Source organism: Callionymus lyra, chromosome 16, assembly GCF_982586985.1.
Source record: "Callionymus lyra chromosome 16, fCalLyr1.hap1.1, whole genome shotgun sequence".
Taxonomy (NCBI): Eukaryota; Metazoa; Chordata; class Actinopteri; order Syngnathiformes; family Callionymidae; genus Callionymus; species Callionymus lyra.
In genome coordinates this window covers 4019567-4036572 of record NC_141833.1, presented here as the reverse complement: position 1 = coordinate 4036572, position 17006 = coordinate 4019567, and the positions used below count along the sequence as shown (strand labels likewise).

Here is a 17006-nt window from a genome sequence, read left to right as displayed (position 1 = left end):
CTAGCTAGTAGAAATGAGTCCAAGTATGAATTAGGTTTCTTGTCTGTCTCCAGTCAAGCTGCAACATTTGTAGTTGAGGATGCTGGGCGGTCTGAAACATTTTCTCTAAGGGTTACGTCTTTTTTTTACTTAAGAGGTTCATGAACTCACTGCTGCTGAGATATGGAGGAATTGAATGCTCGGTAGAATTATTTCTCTAGGTCAGCACTGGTTTGCATCATTAGGATTTCAAATGATGCCACTCAAAATATCTCTTCTTCTACTATGTGACCTTCTCCAGAGAGATAAGCAGTCTAAACAGTCACTAGTATAGTGGTCCCGAACCACCAGGCCAGGGCCCAATGCCGGACCATTTGTTATAAGGCTGCACAGAATGAAAAGATGATCAAAAATGTATTTTAATTTTTGTTTTATTCGATATTACTGTCTGAAAGGTAATTCATTTGAAAGAAAAACATAGTTACTGTATATTAGCTTGTGTTTCTTATTTGACATATCTATGTGGTTATGTTTGCTGCAAAGAAGCACCAAGTCTGTTAAAGCTTTTAGGGGAATGATCTCTCAGCATGGCGCACGCTGGTCATCTTCGAGGAGAAATTGGGTTGAAAATACCTTGAAGAGACCATTATGAAAGAACATTGTGTTCGAAGCAGGACATAATTTGGGTCAGACCACTGCTTCATAAGGGGAAATGATCCAAGGGACACTTGGTACACATCTTTATGTAGAAAGTCTGAGTAAAAATTTCTGTTTGTTCCTTATCTGGACTTGATGAGCATATCCCAGCTACATTTACGGCTAAACAAAACACGGCATTTAGATATATTAGAGATACAAAAATATAATTTGACAAAACCTTTTTCAAGATTGTTTTCAACCTACTACACTAAATGAAAAAAATAAAACAAAAACCAAAAAAAATGCATTTGTAAACATTTAAAGTAACATAATGATGAATTAATATTCCTATATTTTCTTTGACTAAAAACTTCAGTCTTAGTTTCAGATCGTGACTCAATACGAGTCAGGTCTGGTGAACCCTAACTGAGAACGAGAGAGCAACTCGGAAGATACCATCTCAGGGATGAGAGTGGGGGTGCGCGAAATGGATCAATCTGGCGTCGGGACTCGGGGGGCTTTCAATTGTTCTTCATGAGGCTGCACCAGGAGCTCTGAGGGCCTGGTGTTTTCCCACACGCACGACTCTGTTGACGTCCCAAAAAAAATCGGCTAAAATCTCGCTCGATCGCTCGACAGCCAACGGATCCTCAACGCGACATGGAGCTCAAATACACCGACGGTTCATAAACAAAGCGGGAGGAAAAAAACACTGAATTTTGCTGCATCTATTGTCTCTCTTGTGGTCGGAAGGATGTTGGCGAGGATGTCGTTCGTGACCCTGCTGTCGGTCAGCATCTTCCTCCAGACGTCGCTCGCGTCTCGTAAGTATCCAATAATAACAGACGAAGATGCCGCAGATCATTTCCAGGCCAACACATCCCTGCTGCTGGAGCAGAAAAACATGTGAAATTCAACCTGATATTTACCTCCTTACGTTGACTTCAACTGCAGCTGATATTCTCTTATTTATAAAACGTTTTGTAGTTAGTAATACATAGAAGAGCGATGTCCAATGTGGTCGATTTTTCACATTTAAAATTAAATACATATGAACTTATCCATGCTTTGTTTACAGCGAAGTGCGAGGACATTCTAGCCAACCCTCTCCCCTACACCTCCTTCACCAGCTCCTCAGTGTTTGGCAGGTCGTCTGGGGCTGGCTATGCAAAGTTGAACAGCAGACAAGGTGTGTGTTTTATGAGTCAGGAGAATATGTTTCTGTTTCTGTTCTGATTTATGACATCTACCCCTTGAATCACTGGGCTCTAGGTGCTGGTGGCTGGTCACCTGCAGACACCGATCACTACCATTGGTTGCAGGTAGATCTGGGGTCGAAGAAGCAGGTGACAGGTATTGCCACACAGGGACGTTACAGTACCTCTGACTGGACGACCAGATACCAGCTGCTCTACAGTGATTCACAGAATAACTGGAAGCCGTACATGCAGGATGGAAACATATGGGTGAGAAAAAATCATGCTTATGATGTAAACGGAGAGGATGCCAAGTCGATCACATAGATAATAAACATTTATGAGCTAATATATGATGCAAATAAGTGGAAATAAAGGTGTTAAAACGAAAAGGAAAATATGTTGGTCAGTTTTCTTCTTTCTAACGCTTGCTTCTGTTAATGGCAGACGTTCGACGGAAACGTCAACAGCGAAGGAGTTGTTCGCCACGAGCTCCAGCACAGTTTCTACGCACGCTATGTCCAATTCATTCCTATCTCCTGGAGCCAAGGCGGCCGCACCGGAGTGAGATTGGAGCTCTATGGATGCTCATACTGTGAGTAAATAAGTCCTTAGCACTCTATGTGACTTGTTTAAATAACCACTCATTGTTTCATGGTTATGGTTATATTACTTTGGTTATAGTAGAAGGGTTAGGTTCAATTAGACAAGACATTAAAATGATCAAGGAAACATTGTTTTGACAATTGTCCATGTCGTATATGATTTAAAAAATCCAAGCGTTTTCTACTTTTGGAGATCAACATTTGTCTTTCTTTCTGTATAATACACATGCTGCTCAAAGTCAAGGCTGACTATTGGTGGACAGATATGCTAGCACATTCATTTTCTGCCACATATTGCCTAATTGGGGTCACGTGGGACTGGAGCCTATCCCAGCTGCTTAGGGCAAGAGGCAGGGAACTCCAGTCCTACCAAAAATCTTGTAAAAATAAAGCAGAGGTCTCCCAAAAATCATTTATAACATTTTTGCTCCCTCGATTTAACTGTCAAAAGGTGTTTTATTGTGAAAATATTAGCATGTGACTCTTGACACGTCAAGATGGTCGTTTCAGTCAAATTTACTAAAAAATATAAACCTGTAAATGAGTGAAACACAAACTCTATTTAATTTATTTTTTGTGCATTTATCAAATCGGACTTTAAATCGGTCTGCAGTTTTAAAAAGGCTTGGGACCCCTGTGTTTTTGACCTATGGGTGGAAACCAGAGTGCTCAGAGTAAACCCTTGTTGCCACAAGCTGGAAGCGAACATGAAGTTATACACATTTTATTCCAGTGTTTGTCTTCTGGTGACATTTTCACACTGGTAACCCAACCATGATTCAACCCTTTGTCCTATTATCATGTTCATCTTCCTTCACGTCCTCTGTGTCTTCAGGGGCGGACGTCATCAGTTTCGACGGTATCGGCATCATCTCGTACCGCTTCAGAAACAAAAAGGCCAAGATGATGAAGGACGCGATCTATTTAAAGTTCAAGACTACTTCTGGGAGCGGAGTGCTTCTTCACGGGGAGGGAACACAGGGCGACTACATTTCCCTCCAGCTTCGCCAGGCCAGAATGCTGCTCAGCATCAACCTCGGTCTGCATCTATAAAGTCTCAAAATACATCCGATGCAAAACTAACACATTTATCATCGACTTTCATTTCTTCAGGCAGTAACGAGTACGGTTCAATCCACGGTGTTACGACCGCAACGATCGGAAGCTTATTGGACGATGACCAGTGGCATTCAGTCGCCATAGAGCGGTACCGGAGGAATGTCAATTTCACCGTGGATCATCACACCAACCAGTTCAGGACAAATGGAGAGTTCGACCACTTGGATCTGGATCACGAGGTAACAATAAAAAAAATGTAACTGCCACAATCAAGTTGATGCTTTTCTCAGCCATTTTCCATTGTTAGATAAATGAATCAAAGATAGCAGCACTGTGAAGTGAAATGTTCCCCTGTGTACAGATCAGTTTCGGGGGCCTACCATTGTTATCGAAACCAAACTTTGGAGGGATGGATAATTTTGTTGGCTGCATGGAGTCGATCTTTTACAATGGAGACAATGTTACCAATTTGGTCCGGAGAAAGAAGGTGGACACATCCAGCTTTGTAAGAAACTTTTTATTCTTGACTATTTATTATATAATATGAAGATTTCCCAAAACATTTAAACTGATACCAACCTTTCTTTTCTACGACAGCGTAACTTGACTTTTTCATGTGCCGACTCCAACTCCTACCCCGTCTTCTTCAACTCCACGTCCTTCATCCGGTTGCCCGGTCAAAGTGACAGTGACACTCTGTCAGTCAGCCTGTCCTTTAGAACGTGGAACCTCAATGGAATGTTAATTTTCACGCCACTGGCTGACGGCTGGGTCGAGGTGGGACTCACGGAGGGAAAAATATCTGTTTACATAAACATTACCCGACGGAACACACGTATTGACATCTCATCAGGTAATATCAGCGGATTCTTCTTGATCATCAAGTTATATTTGATCAGGTTTGTTTATTTATTATCTACTTTTATCTGTTTTTCCTCCTCTAAGGCTCTGGGCTGAACGATGGCCAGTGGCACAGTGTGCACCTCAACGCATTGGAGAATTATGCCATGCTAACTATCGACGGAGATGAAGCGTCAACGGTCAGGACTACCATCCCGGCCCAGATTCAAACCAGAGGAACATACTTCTTTGGAGGTGAGGAAAGGGAAATACATGTTTCATTGACAGATCTGCGAACGTTATTCTTGGAATTAGCTTGACAAATATCATTTAGCTTCAGAGAGCTTAAAGGTTCTTGACAGAGGAAATCATTGCATGTGAATGTCACAACCGGCTTTTACGTTTTTATTTTATTATTGAATAAATGTCAAATTATGCAGTCCTTGTAAATCCCTGTTTACTTACAGAGTTAATTATATTTGTAATATCCCACTAGTGAAAATCAAAGGCATTCAAGATGCAATGTCTAAAAAAAGGAACTATATCATAGAGAATGTTAGAAAAAAAAAATATTTTTTATGGTCAGACCATTTATTAGTGGTCTAAGTCTAGTCTTGATCTGGATGCTTTATAGCAGATGTGTCAAACTCAAGAATACAAGGGGGCCAACATATTTTAGAAGTCCAAGTAGTAGGACAAAACAAATGTATATTTGCCTTAACAGGAAGTAAAATCATGATATTATCTTTTTATTATTTGAGGCTTAATTGATTTATATTATCTCTGTATTTATCGTCCTTACCCAAACACATTTCATTTGTACCTTCTCTTTAACACAGGCTACAATATAGGTTGCAATATCAACATGAAATCAAATTTTCTCTATTATGATGATAATGTTCTCAAGTAAGTTATTCTGCACATGTGTGTGTACTTTCCTATTCTTCTTCTTGACATTGTTTTTTTGTTGTTTTGGTTGTGTTTTTGTCTCTGCTAAAGCGGTCTAATAAGTCTAATATCCAGCACCTTGTCGTAGAGTTGTTGTTGACTCAGCACATCTGCCAGCTGCTTATAATAGAATTATAGAAGATAAGATGTCATCTTCACTTTGCTCCTCTTCAACGCTGGATATGACTGGATGTTATTGCCAAAAATCGATAAATTTGAGTAATATTAAACTGACCAGACTCGAGACCAAGATTCAAAATATGGCTTCTGGCGGCCACTCGTGTCAGAAAAGTGTAACTGCATTACATTACATTACTCATCATTACATGATTAAGAGGATTTTGTTGAGTCATTTCGGTTTTATTCAATTACAAAAAATATGATTGAATGTATATGACATGCTCGCTCCTGAGTCGACATTTTGTACCTTTGTGTAGCCGCTGTTCCAAATCTCCAGTTTCTAGTGACAATGTTTCTTTTCCTCCAGGATACTTCACCAAACCTCACCAGCAGTCGTTGATGCCGTCCTTCCAGGGCTGCATGAAGCTGATTCACATTGACGACCATCTTGTGAACATCAGAGCTGTGGAACAAGGACACTTTGGGACCTTTGAAAACGTCAGCCTGGATATGTGTGCAATGATTGACCGGTAAAGATTTGTCGATATATATATAGAAGAGTCACGTCATTTTCAGATCTGATCTCAGAAGTCAAACTGATTTCAGATGTTCCCCGAACCACTGTGAGCATGGAGGTCGCTGTTCTCAGACGTGGGACTCGTTCACCTGCAACTGCAGCGACACGGGTTACACCGGAGCAACCTGCCATTCTTGTGAGTGTCCAACTAGTGCTACACAAGAGTGTGTGTGTTTACTTTCTGCTAACCCAGCCTGTGTGTGCGGCCTCCTCTGAAGCTAAGTTCCAACAGTCCTGTGAGGACTACAAACACCAGGGCAAGACCTCTGGGACCTACTGGATAGACCCCGATGGCAGTGGATCCATCCAACCCTTCAAAGTCAATTGTGACATGACAGGTGCTTTGAATCTTAAAAACAGTTTGTTTTTAACGTTCTGTTTATGTTATGGAGGATTTAAGGGCTCTTAGGAAGAGACGACACAAGATAAATAAATGTTGTGTTAAGATGTATCCTTTAACCTTTAACCCCAACAAAAGGGATACCTCAAATACATTTGTTTTCAGGCCATCAGGTCATCCTGACCATCAGATAACACAAAGGTATGATAATACAGTACATATAAAGGATAATACAGTACATATAAAGTACATTTTGGGGATTATTGGTGAAGGTAAGCGTTGACCTTTTATGTCAATGAGGCTGTTTTGTTTTTATCTAATTTATTTTATTTGACTTTTACCCAGAATTTTTACTTTTTACAGAAGTAAATAGGCAACAGAACAATTTTTGATTTTTTTTTTTTATTCATCTTAACGCATACACTCTTTAGTCATTTATTTATCTTTTGTTTTCCAGTGAATTGTATTTGTTCCGACGCTATTGAATGCACCATCGCATTCCAATGGTTTTAAATGCACCACATTCGTGCGTGTCAATCTAATGTAGTGAACGTATGTCCTCGGTTGTTCTAAACTAAATGATCTTCTAAGGCACTATTTCGATTTTTTTTAACTTCCTTTACTCTCGCATTTATTCGCCTTCCCCATTTCTTTACATTAACTTGTCTTTACTTGTCTTTTCATGACACGATGTAGGCTTTTATATATATTCGTCATGATTATCTTTGACTAAAACAATTGCAACAATATCACCCAAATAACATCAATATAATAATATTGTTGTGCAGTAAAAGATGTATTTCTTCCACATGTCACACTCTAGTTGGTGAATTTATTTGAAAAGATTTTCTCTAGAAATCCCGTTCAAGACAATTGACTTTTGTTCTTATGTTTGTTTTGCAAGGGGACAAGGTTTGGACCACTCTTAAGAACAACTTATCCTCACAGACCAGGGTCACCAGAACCGGACAAAACGGACGTGCAGTTCTGCAGATAACATATAATGTCACAGATGAACAGGTATGGACTTTATTTTGACCATCAAAAAAAGTTTGATTTATTTATTTTAGCAGATCGATATATAACATTATAAAACAGACAAAGACATAATTGATGCAAATTAAATGAAAAGACATACATTTATAAATTAGCAATTCGATTTTTTGTGATGGATCATTTTTCAAAACACCCTTTTATGCAATGAAAATTTTCTGTTCAAGGAAATAAGATAAAATACAGCTGCTTGGATTGAAATATAATTGTGTATATTCACAAATATGACTCAATATTTATCATAAAACTCACATTGAAAGATTTTGATTCTAAAGCAACGTCAATAATTTAGCATGTACTTTTGGCTGTAGTGGGGATGGGTTCTCTTCCTCGTACATTTCTGATATAAACAACTTATTCATGTTTTAAGGTGCTGTCCGTGATCAACAATGCAGAGAAGTGTGAGCAGTTTGTGGCCTACACTTGTCAAATGTCTCGTCTGCTGAACACCCCAGGTAACATTTTTAATAATCATCGTGGACAATTGAAGATGAATTGTATTATTTTGCGTGCAAACACTGTAGAAAAAGGTCAAAATTGGAACAACTAATGGGCTATTTTTTTTTTTTTACAATATCTAATTTTGAATAAGAATAAACAACAGGATCTTTTGATATCAATAATAATACGCAGAATTACAATAAGAGTAAAAGGTAATTTGCTGGGTGTGCAAGTTATTGTGTTTTGTCAATTCTCAATACGATTCAGGTTAAGTATTAGTAAATAAAAAAGCCGCTAAAACTAAACCTAAATAAATGTCAATTTGCTCAAGTTAATATTCGTTTCCTTTTCTAGGTGGTGAACCTTTCACCTGGTGGGTGGGACGAGCGAACGAGCCGCACTACTATTGGGGAGGTTCGGGCCCTGGAATACAAAAGTGCCTTTGTGGGATCCAACAAAACTGTACGAACCCCAAACAGCACTGCAACTGTGATGCCGACCAGCGCACCTGGTGAGTGAACATGCAGACGAGTTTTAGACATGTTTAGGATAAAAAAGATCACATCGGAATACTTATATTTGTGTATGTACTAGGGGTGTGTATTGGCAAGAATTTGGCAACACAATACGTTACTATATTGCGATATATTGTGACATGTAGAAACACGTTATATTTATATTATGGTACTGTTTCAGAATTGACAGACCACATGACTTCTAATTTAGTTGTAACTGCTTTTATTTGTTTAAAAAATCAAAATATGTCCATACTTTGACTTTAAAAGTTGCTAAAGTTGACTGAAACCTCTCGTCCTGAGTCATCTCTGGGATCTCATGGGATTTCATTGTTCCTCGAGCTGTCTAATTGCAACACAAAAATGATCAAAGGTTGTGAATATTTGCAATTTCATTGTAAATAAATAAAAAAATTGAATACTTTTCTTTTTACACATCGTCAATTGAAATATAAACCATTAAAAATAATGATAATAATTAGAATAGAATATGATTTGAAAGCCAAAAAAAAAAGATTGATAAAGTGCTTTCAAATATAAATATACAGCATTGTAAAACAAATATTGTGATGTGTATTGATATTTCCTCACACCCCTGGTATGTTCATGACGTAATGAAAAGAGTGTCTAGCTCAAGATGTAATATTTAAATGTAAAATATATGTCTGCATGCAGGAGGGAGGACTCGGGTCATTTGCTCTACAAGGATCATTTGCCAGTGAAACAGGTTGTTGTTGGAGATTTAAGCAGAGCGGGTTCCGAAGGCAAGGTGACCGTCGGACCCCTCAGATGCCACGGATCATGTAAGTCATTCATGTTTTGTCCTTATACAGACGTTTTAAATTTTATTTAATTTTTGTCAACATAAGCAACAGTGATTACTGACACACACGATTCTTCTTAAACATGTTTTTTATAGGGAACTACTGGAACGCTGCCTCGTTCACCAGCCCTGCCTCATTCCTACACTTCCCCCTCATCACGGGGGAGATCAGCACAGACATCAGATTCTATTTCAAGACCTCCTCCAGTCACGGAGTCTTTTTGGAAAGCAGGGGCCCGGCTGGATTCCTTCACATAGAGCTGCGAGGTAATTGTGCGAGGAATAATGAATGAATTTTTGGCCTGGAAACATACTACTCGTGTATGGGCAGATGACGCTTCATGAAACACCGCATTACTGTGCAAGCTCAGTAGATGGCGCTCTCTGCTTAAAGATTATGTGACGTTTTACTAAATAGTTGATTATTACAACAAAGAGTGCCATCTACTGGCAGTAGTAAATGAGGACAAAGCTTCATGAAGCTTCATTAAATAAAGTTTATCTATCTATCTATGAAGATCTACTCATTTACTGCTACAACAAAAGTACATCAGTTAAAATGAAATGATTGAAATAGAGACACAGAATAAAAGTAAACTGATTTTTTTTGTACATTGAAACTTCATACATATTTAATTGCAAGGAGTTTAATTAATTGACTAAGTAATACTATATCAGTGCCATCCTAATGTTGAATGGTAGAATTGGAATTGTTTTATTAAAATGTTTTTGTTTTTGATTTATATAATTCAATATTGATTATATTGAAAGGCAGCATTATTTTTTATTGAATAATTGTATTGAATCTTTTTTTTATAATGAAAGATTTTTAATTTATATTTAAAATGTTGCTATGATAGTGCCGCCATATTTATATTGAATTCAAAAGGCTACAAATATTTTCAAAATGAATTTTACACAAAGAGTTTGAGTTTTTTATTCAAAAATTCCCATTTTTAATTTAGAAAAGTCCTTAATTTGGACATTTTTGTAAGTAAGTATATAAGTAAATAAGTAATTTAAATAAATATTTCAGTTGAGAAATGATAGAATTCAACTATTCCAAAAAAGGAATCCAATCTTTTTAAAAAACAACTTGAATTTATAAGATTTATGAAAAGTTGAAATAGGATTTTTAGTTGTTCTGACACTTTCATCACAGTTGTTAAATATCCAACTGTTCTTGTAATGTTGCTCATTTCTGTTTCTGGTGCCATCTAGGAGGCACAGAGGTCACCTTTTCCTTCAGTGTGGGAAGCGAAAGTAAAGAGATCAGTGTTCACTCCCCTGTGGCGCTGAACAATGACCAGTGGCACAGCATCGAGGTGGAGAAGAACATTAAGGAGGCGGTGCTGAAACTGAACAAACAGTACAAAGAGGTTCAGTTCTTCGCTCCACAGAGGAGCCAGAAGCTGGAGTTCAACACCAAGCTCTATATCGGTGAGTCGTACATGAAAAGAGGAAACTAAGAAACGTGTTTAAAAAGTCTTTTCTCTCTGTGAAGGAGCGTCAGGAGGTCAGAGAGGCTTCCTCGGCTGCATGCGAGCACTGAGGGTAAATGGCGTCACCTTCGATCTGGAGGCAAGAGCCAGGGAAGCGCCGGGGGTGAATCCAGGATGCCAGGGTTATTGCAGCAGACATGGTGTCAAATGCATGAACGGGGGCAGATGTGTGGAACTGTACAATGGATTCTCATGCGATTGTTCCATGACTGCTTATGATGGACTCTTCTGTACAGAAGGTACGTTCCTTTTTTCAAGACGTCTTTGCTTTAAATAGCACAAGATAATGTTTCATTTAAGCTGCTGTTGTATCTTTCTCCAGATGTGGGAGGCTACTTTGAAATAGGGACCCTTGTGCGCTACGACCTGCAGGAGGAGAAGCCTGCTCTGCAGGTGAAAGGTCTAAGTGATGTGAACCTGACCAAAGAAGAATTAAGTTTTAGTTTCAGCACCTCCACGGCTCCCAGTATTTTGGTGTACGTGAGCTCAAGAACTTGGGACTATCTCGCCGTGGTTCTAAGGTCCAACGGTAAGTTTTAATGTTGGTGACATTTCGCGTATGTTTCTGTAGATTATGTATTTTTCTCGGATTAAAAAACAAACTCTATAATCAGAGTGTTTGTTTAATAATGTGAAAATAATTATACTTCCCTCCTGTCCAAAGCTAAAAGAGGACAAACCTCAAACTATATTTTTTGAGTAACAATATTTTGTATTACTATTTTTTTTCTCAAAGTAAGCAATTATTATTTGTAAAGCGCCCTTCTCAGACCAGGGTCACAAAGCGCTTGAACAACAAAACAATACACAGTTAAAATATATAGTTTAAAAGATCAAGACACATAAGACAAACACAGGAGTCCTAAAAAATCGGGGGAAAGCCTGCACAAATAGAAAAGTCTCAAGATGTTTCTTGAAGGAGTCCAAACGCAGAGAGAGAGGAAGATCGTTCCAAAGCTTAGGAGCAACAGCCTGGAAGGATTTCTCTCCTCTGGTCCTGAACCGTGTTCATGAACCATCAGTAGATTCTGATCCACAGACCTAAGAGACCGCTACAGAGTTTTGTATCAACTGCAGGCAGATAGCTCCTTGTTTAGACACGGAAATAAACTGTTACAATAGTCTAAAAAACAAACATTGAGATAAACGAAAAAATTGTTTTAAATACTTATAATTGACTAAAATAATAATATATTATTTTATCAAAATCTTAACATAACCCTAAATTCCGACTAAAACTCGCCCTTTCCTTTACATCGTAGCAAGATTTCTTTTAAATCATACAATGTAAATTCCGTGAAATTTTCAAACGTAATGATAAAAGCACTAAAATAGTGATAGACTGATGAAACTTCATGAAGCATTGTCCTCATCTTCAGAGCCCAGTAGATCTTTGCTGTATAATTTAGCTTTGATCAATTATTTAACACGTGTAGGCTTTTTCTCACTTTTATTGAGGCTCCTGTGTTTTTCTCAATGGGTGTGTATTGTTTTGAAAGTTAAAGCACCTTGTGAACCCTGGTCTGAGTATTATATTTATATTTATATATTTTTTTTCATTAAAATCTCACTGATACCATGAATGATGTGCATGCAGATATACATTTATTTAACATGTCCATTAATATCAGTGATCAATGTGTCCAGGTACTCTCCAGATTCGCTATAATCTTAGTGGCCTAGTGGAACCTTTCACGATAGACGTGGAGCGAAATTTGGCCAACGGGCAACCACACTCCATTAACATGACCAGGAATCTAAGAGAAATAAGGCTGCAAGTGAGTAAATTTATAATTGATATATTGAATTATTGATCAATTGTGTATTCTTGTGCTTGTTTGACTGTCTCACTTGTGTGTCTGTGTTTTGAACAACAACAAAGCATATCTGTGACACGTGTACATTAAAGTTGAACAAAAAAAGTTCCCTAAGGTTATTTGGTTAAAGTTAAAGAAGCCTATCTAACAACAAAAAGTGAAAATGAATCTTTAATTGAATAATGAAGAAACTCGAGTACTAGCTTGTACTAGTGGTATTTAGAATTGTGTGATGGACATTCATTAAGATTTATATATATTGTATTGATATTATAAGTATAAAAGACGCACATATATAAATATCATACGAAAACACGATATTAATAATATATTTAAAGAATATTTGGTTTAGAAAAATTGTAATTACAAACTGTTATGAGGTGCTAATTCTATGAGGATCTTTCTGGACATGTGAAAATTGACCTTTTTAAAAATTAAATGCCTAAAAGTACAGATGGATATAAACATTAAAACTTACAGTATCACAATCAGAAAAATCTTTTTTTTATCCAGTGTGCCAACACAATGCAGGGATATGTGCTGGTGGCATTACAGAATATAGAAAATGAAATAATACGAATGGAATATAAAGAGATTCATAAAATAAAATTCCATAAATTAAAATAAAATAAGAGTGATTACCATAAAATGGCATATAAATTAATAATAAGTAAAATAAATAAAAAAAATTATTTGTAGAAGAGTTCTCCAACCGTGACGTTCTGGTATTTATTTCCACACATCAATTAATCAAGTTTTGATCATTTTAAATACATTTTAAGAGCTTATAAGTAGACAGAAAAGGATCCGTTTTGTAGAGAACTCAAGTAGTGATGGACTGATGAAGCTTCATGAAGCATTGTCCTCATTTTCAGAGCCCACTAGATGGCACTCTGTAAAAATATTTGGCTCCGAGCAATTTTTAATGAAACCTCCCATCATTTATTACCCTAGAGTACCTTACGTTAGAAAAGGATGACAATGTTTCATGAAGCTTCATTAACCCATCACTACCCAATAGTAGATGTCTAAAGTGCAAAGAATAGCTGCAACATGTACATTGCACGTTTTGGACTGGGGTATCGGCACACTTTGTTTAAAGGGCACCTAATGTGAAAACCCAACTCTCCTGACTTATTCACATGTTATAAATGTTGAAGTCGTCCTCTTCAAAATGCAGTAGGTCATTCATCATGACGTTTGAAGTTATTACTTAATAATGTTCTCCCCCGTCTGAAATCTCGCCAAAGGAGATTACAGTTTGAATTAAACATTCTGATGTCACTCTGGTGGACGTGACCTCCCCTAGAAGCCCTAAATCAGTTAAGAACCTACATGTTAGTCGTAAAACTAAATAAATATTTGTCAATATGGTGAGAGTTACTTCTGCCTTTATGTGTTTTTGTAATGTGTACATTAAGCAGCAAACCTTATTTTTATTATATGTTTTTCACGTACAAAACGGGACTTTCAGGGCTGAGTTGAAATTAACTTGAGTCCTTGAATGCAACTCTTGTTTTTGTGACCAATCAGAGCACAGTGGGCGTGGTTGCTTGGTCATAATTCTTCTCAGCCAAAACAGTGCATTTTAAGTGGGCGGGGCTTGACGTATTTTCTAATGTAAATATCTTTATTAAATGAGAGTTTTGTGCAAAAAGGAACCTACTGATGAGTGTAATAGAGTTCCTAGAACAATCTAAGAGACACTTAAATCAGCACATTAGGTGCCCTTTAAGTACATGCTGCCAAGGTGAAGTGTGAACAAAGTTGTGTACCAGTTTTATCAATTGAATCATGTGCTCTATAATGATGTAGCCAATCGAAGTTTTCTCTGTTGAAAGAGTCGATAATCGAAAAATGAATAGAAAAAGTTTAAACAAAGCTCAACCCTACATGTTGAATATAATACGATGCTATAAACCATATACCTGATGTCTATCATCACGGATCATGACAATATGCATCATGTTGTTCCAGCTGGACCATTATCCTCTGTCCATCTACAACCTACCTGAGAAATCTGCCCAGGAGCTCAACCTTGTTAAAAGCATCTTTCTGGGAAAAGTCTTTGGTGAGAATTCATACAAACACATTGAATAGTTCTGACGAAACATTGTACTCAACAAACTTTTTTTCTGACCTTAAGAAACCGGACAAATCGACCCAGTTCTGATCGATCGGTACAACACGCCTGGTTTCGTGGGCTGCCTGTCGAGGGTCCAGTTCAACAGAGTGGCGCCGCTCAAGGCTGCACTTCGCTCCAGCACTGTAGCGCCTGTTATCACTAATGGGATCCTGGTTCCATCCAACTGTGGAGCCTCACCCCGGATCATCACCCCCATGGCTTCGTCTCTTGACACTTTGAGTTTTGAAACTGGTAAGATTGAACATTTATTAAACAAGGTAAGAAATAAACAGCACATCAATTATTTGTTTTTTTCTCGCAGGTGCTGCCATTTTCCCGTTCCATGAAGATGAGTTAAATGGGGAGAAATTGGCTCGCAATTTCGCCATCGTTGGAGGTACGTTGAAAACACAAGATTCCTACTATCAACTGTATTTTCAATGTGGATTTCCGTTATTATTCTTCCAGGTATCATCGCCATGGTGATTCTAACGTCCATGCTCATCATGGTGTTGGTCATCCGACACTTGTTCCGCCACAAGGGGTCCTACCACACGAACGAGGCGAAGGGAGCCGATTCAGTAGACTGTGCTGACGCTGCAATTATTGTCAATGATCCGGCATTCACCGAATCTATTGAGGAGAGCAAGAAGGAGTGGTTTATCTAAGCCCCTCCCACTGAGCATCATTTAAATATCCAAATGTCCACAGGATAGGTTGAGTGAGGCAGACCTGAAGAGCACCGGGAAAACGTCAGGAAGTGATGGAGCATGTTCAAATGTTTTCTTCTGCTCAAGCAAGAACTTCAAAGATTTGTTTTCCTCTGTTAGATGTTTGAGACTTTTCCCTTGTATTTTAATCATATGTTTAATTTAATTATTTATACTATTTATTTTTTAAACAATTCTTTTCACTTGAATTTAACCCTTGTATTTGCCTTCAATCACATATTTTTTTATTTATTTTTTCAAATGATTTTTTGCATGAGACTTTAAGCCATGTATTTTGTTTTTATCACATATTTAATTTAATTATTTATTTTTTAAAGATATTTTTTCATGAGACTTTAACCCTTGTATTTGCCTTCAATCACATATTTTTTTATTTATATTATTTATTTTTTCAAATGATTTTTTGCATGAGACTTTAAGCCTTGTATTTTCTTTTTATCACATATTTAATTTAATTGTTTATTTTTTCATGAGACTTTAACCCTTGTATTTGCCTTCAATCACATATTTTATTTATTTATATTATTTATTTTTTAAGTACATTTCTGATTTGCCTTTTCTGCCTTTAGCTGCGATGAGAACAAGTCATCAACGATGATGTTTACTTGGTTATACTTTTGCATGTCACGTTTTGTCATTGAAGTCCGACACTGTCAGCGATATTTTGGACTTTACGTCAAGATTGTATGGAAGTGGCCTTTAATTGTAGATGCCTGAAGTAAGATGAGAGCTTGTGATTTTCAATATTGGAATCTAAAATTCTTTTTTAAAATGTGTTCTTTGTTTTCATATACAAATGTGTCAACGGCATTTTTATTTTGGTCTCCCTGTGACCGCCAGTCTGCCTACTTTCAAGATGTGCTACTCACCAGAGATAGTGAATCCTCGGACCTGCTGATGTCAAGAATGTGTCGAATGGAGTGTTTAGTCAGAGTAGCTTTCATGCCTGCACTCCGGCTTCTACCTTCCAGACTACAGCACCAGAGAAAATTCGGGGCTTCTCAGATTTAATGTGGTTTTGCAGGATTCAACGTTATCCAAGGACCCACTTTACATTCCTCTCGCTGACACACAATAAATAAAATATGCCATTCGTGCCACATTCCACAGACATCATTTGTATTATACATTTTATAATTGAAAGGAAATGAACCAAATCAGTTTCAAATCTTATCAAAAATGATCAATTGTAAATCAAATTTTGTTGTGACTAGTGTACTTAAAAAGAAAAGCATTTGCATCTTGACTCATGCATTTATTCCTTATTTAATTTGTTTAATTCTATATTTCTTATGAAGCACTTTTGTAGTCGAACTGGCCTGTTTTATCATCTGGTGTTAACTGTCTTGTAGCAGCAGCATGCTAACGTGCTAATTTGTAAGCACGGCTCAACTTGGAACGTCCGCAATAATAATTTTCAATTCATTTATCTTTTACTTACGACACACAGAAATGTTATTATTTTTTTGTACGCAACACTCGATTTGTTATTGCATCTACAATTGACAGAAGTTATGTTTCAGTTAGCAAAATAGCTAATGCTAGCTCCAACTGTGTCAGGTTAATGTAATTTCCTGAAACCAATAAAAGGACAAGACAGGTGTCTTGCATCTTATCGTCTGGAGTTCCCAACTATATTTATTGTATAAGGTTTGTTTTCCAAGAGGTTAAAATTACATTTCAAAACATGCCATAA

General features: G+C 37.3%; 1 protein-coding gene across 1 annotated transcript; it reads left to right on the top strand.

The window, feature by feature from the left end:
- The first annotated feature begins 1157 nt into the window (after positions 1-1157).
- LOC148063284 (contactin-associated protein-like 2) lies at positions 1158-16902 on the top strand. The gene is made up of 25 exons (XM_087811117.1): positions 1158-1442; positions 1697-1807; positions 1891-2084; positions 2262-2409; positions 3255-3458; positions 3533-3717; positions 3840-3983; positions 4076-4331; positions 4424-4573; positions 5754-5916; positions 5993-6099; positions 6182-6301; positions 7208-7323; positions 7727-7811; positions 8152-8308; positions 8988-9115; positions 9232-9402; positions 10357-10575; positions 10640-10876; positions 10960-11166; positions 12285-12415; positions 14432-14525; positions 14601-14831; positions 14902-14976; positions 15048-16902. The coding sequence occupies exons 1-25, from the start codon at positions 1373-1375 to the stop codon at positions 15245-15247; spliced, it is 3903 nt and encodes a 1300-aa protein (XP_087667243.1). The 5' UTR covers positions 1158-1372; the 3' UTR covers positions 15248-16902.
- Positions 16903-17006: the final 104 nt, after the last annotated feature.

Bases quoted from the DNA above. Each gene is read 5' to 3' on its own strand.
- LOC148063284 (XM_087811117.1), top strand. From the start codon at position 1,373: ATGTTGGCGAGGATGTCGTTCGTGACCCTGCTGTCGGTCAGCATCTTC. The intron at 3,459-3,532 runs GTCTGCATCTAT...TCATTTCTTCAG, and splicing joins GCTGCTCAGCATCAACCTCG to GCAGTAACGAGTACGGTTCA. The intron at 14,832-14,901 runs GTAAGATTGAAC...TTTTTCTCGCAG, and splicing joins CACTTTGAGTTTTGAAACTG to GTGCTGCCATTTTCCCGTTC.